Source organism: Hemibagrus wyckioides, linkage group LG20 (assembly GCF_019097595.1).
Source record: "Hemibagrus wyckioides isolate EC202008001 linkage group LG20, SWU_Hwy_1.0, whole genome shotgun sequence".
In the NCBI taxonomy this organism is placed as follows: domain Eukaryota; kingdom Metazoa; phylum Chordata; class Actinopteri; order Siluriformes; family Bagridae; genus Hemibagrus; species Hemibagrus wyckioides.
Window position 1 is genome coordinate 2,501,891 of NC_080729.1, and position 6,000 is coordinate 2,507,890.

The 6,000-nt window shown below is 44.9% G+C and overlaps 1 protein-coding gene across 1 annotated transcript in view; it reads right to left on the minus strand.

Moving 5' to 3' along the window:
• zswim5 (zinc finger, SWIM-type containing 5) overlaps positions 1 to 4,419 on the minus strand; it is a 38,347-nt gene extending 33,928 nt beyond the window's left edge. The window contains exon 1 of the mRNA XM_058418564.1: positions 3,813 to 4,419. Within this exon, the coding sequence (XP_058274547.1) occupies positions 3,813 to 4,335 (523 nt within the window). The 5' untranslated portion in view covers positions 4,336 to 4,419. The remainder of the gene's footprint in view (positions 1 to 3,812) is intronic.
• Positions 4,420 to 6,000: the final 1,581 nt, after the last annotated feature.

The following is a 6,000-nucleotide window of genomic DNA, read 5'->3' on the forward strand; positions in this document are numbered from 1 at the left end:
GCATGACCCATAATAATCCTCAGGCCTGACTCAAAGCTGGAAGCTCTTCTAGCAGAGTGGGGGAGGGTAATTACACAAACACACTCTGGAATTAATTATTCTGATTAACACACCGACACAACGGTGCGTTGAGGGTCCTCGCTTTAGCTATGGAAACCTGAAAAGCCGTCAAACGCTCTCTCTCTCAGATCTGGGAACTCGCTGAAGGTCGCCTTGCGCACTTTTGAGTGCCCTAGTACACTCCTGAGCCACCTAGCGCACCTGTAGGCTCTGATGAGTCTCATGCTGAGCTCGTGAGACACCTAGGAGATGTTGTAAGGCTCCTTGCATCAGCTTCAGACACACGGGAGGCTTTATTAGTGCACTAGACCAGTGGTGAGTTGCCTAGCACACTTGTTAGGGGGCCAAGCACTACTGAACATGGGAGAAGCGCATTTGTTAGAGAAACTGGCTTCCTTGCACGAGCTGTAGTGTGAAACCCCAGACCCTGCGTAGGCGTTAAAACATCAGAGCAACTTTCTGCACCTCATTTGTGGTTCTTTTGTGACTGTCAGGTTCAAAGAGGGGAGGACCGAAAAACCAGGCCGGAGAAAAACAACACAAAACAAGCATTAAGTCTTCTGGCACTTAAGTGTGTCTCGTCTACTGCTGACAGAAAATAAGGGAGGGGCGGGTCAGGGTGGGGTGGGTTAGGGTAGGGTAGGGGGAGGGTGGATTTCACACGAGCACACGCCTTCACACAACTTTTGCTGAGCGACGACACGCGAGATGAGGAAAATGTCTCATTTTGATATGTGTGGATATTTTTATGATGTGTGTGATATTTAAATTTAGTGGCGCAAAGCGAACGTAAAAGCAGCTTTTAATAAGCCAATGAAACCCAGAGGGCTTAAAAACGCTTTTACTTAATGCCTGGGAAAGAATTCGAGCCGGTTAATGAGAAAATAGATTTTACATCTAATTAGAGACGAGTCAGGATTATTAAAAGGAAGACGACAAAATCAATCGTTATGTTAATAAATCATATCGCCGTACTGCCGTTATTCAGACTAAACTGGATGACGCAAACTGCAGGACGGCTAAGTGCAGGAAAGGTGAAAGTGTCCGATTAGCTCCGTGCTACTGCAAATAATTAAAGGTTTATGTTAAGAAGGTGAATAAACAAATCCAAAAATGGAAAATCCTGCAAGAAAAAGGACAGTTTCCAACTTCTTTTCCTCCAAATGAGTCACGTGTTAGAGATCTGGCTAAACGTAAACATGGCTGTACCTGACATACGTTTGGACAGAACAAGTTTTGTTCACGATAATTAGCCATAGCAACATTATACACTATTGTGACTCTTATTACGAAAACCTGTTTACTTAAATGCCTCACTGTTGTCGTGATCGTGATGGTCCTTTATTTCTGTCCGCATGCTAAAAAAACGCCACGCTAGTTTAATACTGTAGTTTTCTTTTTTGCCCATAAACAGTTTTTCCACATCGAATCAGTTTGAGTTTCTGGAAATCTGACCAGAATTCTGACTCTAAAAGCAGCTGTTGATGTGCAGAATAATACCTGAGGACGTTTAGGACCCTCTCTGAAAATATACCATGGTTAATAACAGTGTAATAAAGAGAGCTTGTAATTGGAAAGGTTGCAGGTTCAAATTCCATGCAGGATTAGGTTTGGCATGATGGCTGTTAACATTAGTTGATGCAAATCACAAAGTAAATAAATAGATTTAAAGGACTTCCTCTTTCAAAGCATTAAATTGTCTTTGCAGGAAGCTGAACGTCTTTCACTTCGTTACAAAACAAACAGAATTCTGCGTACATGTCAAACATGCTGTGGTAAAGAACCCTAACCCTAAAACGTGTCAAGTTTTCCTCCTGAGAAAGCGGACTTGTACCTTTTCTGCAAGGCGTGGAGCTAGACACGAACGAGGCTTTTCGAGGTGGCTAAATAAGCGGCCGTGTTATTGCATTACGGCCAAGTTATCGCATTTCCACATACGCAGGAACACAGTAGAGCTTTGTAAGAATAAACCCGTCACGGCTTTCTTTATTCAATCAGCTATATGTATGCTTTCATGGGCCTCCCAACACCTAAGTGTAATGGGGATTTGGGGAATCCTATAACTGCTATTTCAAGAAACGAAAACACACACTAAAGACGGACGACTCACAAAGGTGGGCTGTGTTTCGCCGGACGACGCGGCCTGCGAATAACCCTGCCTCTGAGCCGCACGCTGGGGGTAAACCACTCAAACGCCACCCAGTGTGGGCTGAGAGGTTTGGGGTAATGTTTAAGAACTGGGAGGTACTGTAGAAAGAGAAAAAAAACATTCCCATCACGATACATGATACTCAGAACCTGTTAAGAAACAATGCATCTTCTCAGGGGTACAAAAGTACTAGGAATGCTCACAAGACTAGAGAATAGTAGAAAAAAGGAATTATTCCCATTTCAGTATCAGTAGCCACACAATTAAAGCTTAGCCGGATGATCACTCTTCTCAGACACGATCCTGACCATGAACTAACAAGGTGTGTTACAGCAAACCCTGGACATATCTTTACACAGTCATGCACTAGACACACATGACTTCTACCGATGCATGCATCACGCCACGTATTCTACATAGTTTAAAATCCTGCTTGATCTGGGTTTCTTCTCAGCCAACCAATCTATTTACTGAAATGTGCATGACTAAGCCCGTGTCTCGGCTATCCTGACGGCTCGCCTACGTGAGCGAGAAAGGACAAAACGGATGCATAAACAGACAACAAAAGCACAAGCATCAATGCTTTCTATAGTACATATACATCCGAGAGGAATGGATCTGTTGTGGTTTTTTCTTTGTCTGATATAAAGCACATTATAGGAGAGGCTTTCTTCCTGCGCTGATTGATGGGAGAGAGCTCTGGGTCCTATCATGGGGGGAGGAGAGCTCATTGTGTACGCTATTCCAAGCCTAATTTTACTAAAAACAAACCCTTTATTCCTTCCAAACGCTGACATTTCTTGATAGAAACCAACAGAAAAGCAGAATAAGAGTGCTATTTTAGTGATGGTATTGAGACCGATCCTGCTCTTTTGTCCTGATCAAGCAGCAAATAAACAAAAGCCATGAGATTCAGATTTGAAGCGGATCAAGCAGACTTTATTACAGTCAAGAGATCTGAAATAACCTGATGCAGAAGTAAAACACAGATAACAATAATAAAAACGCGTTTTTATCGAAGAGTAAGTGAAAACTGTGGAAAAACCTCCAACTCGGGCTGTGTAAGCCTCGGAGCACTAGGGCAGATTATACAATAGGGGTTTGTTGTTTTTTTTCTCCTTTCTTTAGAGAAGGGAGAGAATGGAGTGCCCATTGTGAGAGCTCAAATGTCGGGTTTACAAGCTTTACGAATTGCACATCGTACTGTTTTTTTGGATCGTACAGAATGTTTATGCATGAAAATAGATGAGTTTAAAAGTCCGATGGGACACACCGGGACCGGGACGAGCGGCCCTTTAATCTTTAAAAGCCTGTCTTTCATCATCAGCTAATGAAACTCGACCCATAAGCCCGCAAATCCGACTTTTCTTTTCAGATTCAGATATATAATAAAAAACCCTTCTAATAGCTTTGAATTTCTCTGTGTGAGAGCGTTTCTCTTCTCTCTTGTGTTTCAAAATACTGAGAATAAAAAAACTGGCTCCGTTTGGATTGTATGGTCTCCAGAAACTTCGGAAACAGGAGCGCTCTCTTTTTTTTGACCCATTTCCGAGAATTCGGTAAACAAAAGGGGCCCGTGGAAAGGCAGCCTACGCGCACTTACCGACTTGCAGGACGTTTTCCACACAGCCCATTTCCAAAAGGCGGATCCCGCGCCGGAAAGGGAGTCCGTCAGCGCCTGCGCTCGCGCCAGCGCCCGCGGAGCTCGAGCTGCCCGCCGGGGTGGACGCTGCTCCAGGACCTCCAGCGGATCCGGCGGACGCGGCGGAGCTCCCCGCAGCAGACGGAGACTCCTCGGCCGCGGCGCGGCACTGAAACGACGAGTACATGCATATCTCCCGCTCGTTCCTCGGGAAGGACCAGAAGACGATGCGGCGCTGAACGGGTTCGGGGATCCTCTCGAAACGCTCCTCCACCCGCTCGAAGGCCCACTTCTCCGCTACGGCCTTGGCGGCGCAGTCCAGCAACGATTCCGGGCAGCGAGGACGCCCGCTAGAAAGTCCTGTCCCGGGCCCTGGACCTGGACCTCGCGGAGCGGGACGCAGACACGGCCGCTTGCTGGCCGGCGGCGAAGCGAGCTGAAGCGGCGGCTGAAGCGGCGGTAGATCGCCACGTCCCTCCGCCATGACAACCGACTGAAACACTGCGACTTCGAAGAAGACGAGAGCGTGGCTCGGGAACGGACCCGGGGAAGGTGGGGGGGGGTGCTGGAGGAGGAGGAGGAAGAGGAGGAGGAGGGGCGAGAGCAGTGGAGAAACACGTCACCAGTAATAACAAACGCGCTCGCCAATCCAGACGCAGCGCCGTGCAGACCGACGCTCAGCCTCCGCAGGGACTCCGTGTGTGTGTGTGTGTGTGTGCGCGCGCGCGTGTGTGTGTACTCGTGTTGCACGAGTTGACAGGCTCACGAGAACCCGTCGTAAATAACTCTTTCGGTTTTGTGCCACGTTCAGTGAGGATGCCTCTTGTAAATATCGTATTTCCGGGTCAGAAGTTTGCACCTAATGTGTTACAGTACACGCGACGTGCGCTCGTGCGCGTGAAACGAACCAGGATTGTTCCTCGTCCTGTATCGGTATTGAAAATATTTAAAGCCAGTCGTGTTTTTTTCACAGCTCGTCGTATCCGGATCTCCTTATATGGGCATGGACTTAATGTCACATAAAAAACACGAAAGATTTTATTTTCTCAGGAAAATAAAAAAACAACAACTTTACAATAGACTGGGACGCATACATCAGACCTACGTATTAAGTTTCCTATCAGTGTGGTGTATTTGAATATTTATAAATTATATTACATTATTACTATTATTTAATAACCAAATAAACTTGGAAGTTGTGATTAAATGAAAAACAAATATCATAGATATCCCTTATGCACTTTGATATGCAGTTTCCCTTTTATTTTTTTTTTTATTAAAAAATAAATGTACATTTTTTTACTCTAACATATCACCCCCCCCTTTATCTATCAGCTATTGATCTCCGTCTATCAGACCCCCACATTCCCCCCCCACCCACCGTGTTGTCATTTGACAGGATGAGTGGCCGCTTCCTGTCAGCCTATGACGTCACTCAATCACCTTCCACAAAAGGGCTGAAAGTAAGTGCTTTAGCTTTGAGAAAGATGGTCATTCACCTAGACAGGGCAATGAATTGCTAATTCAATTCACACTCACACTCTTAAAACCGCTCGGTCTTTTCTGAAACCCTCAAATAAACATCCACTAATGTGTCTGTAAACTTCGTGTAACCTGTCAGACTCTGTCTAGATGAAGACCTGCTCTTTTCACACTACACACACACACACACACACTAGCAACAATATACTTTTAGGCACTAAAATGTATTGCGTAATTGTATTGCGAAATGCAGGATACACATTCATCACCTCGTGACGAGAAATCTACCGGAAGTAGTGCTTTTATTACATCATCAGGAGGCTGGTGGTAACAATAGATTTGCCTCGGGCATGTTCATTTTTTTCTTTTCATGACCAGATTAATGGTTGAAACATTGATTGGTAATCAAAATGGTGCCTGATGATAAGTTCTGATTATGAATATGAATGAGTGTCTGATGTATAAATCTCTGCCTGGATTTTTTTTCCCCTTTTATATCTCATATCTTTGTTTAAAAAAGAAAAAAATAACACAGTTCCTGCTTCTAGATCTCACCGAAAGTTCTGTGAATGCACTTGGATAAGTCACATAACCATAACAAGTAATTACAATCTACACTATTTAGCCAAAAGTTTGTCCACCCCCTGACATTTATTTCTCTTCCCTG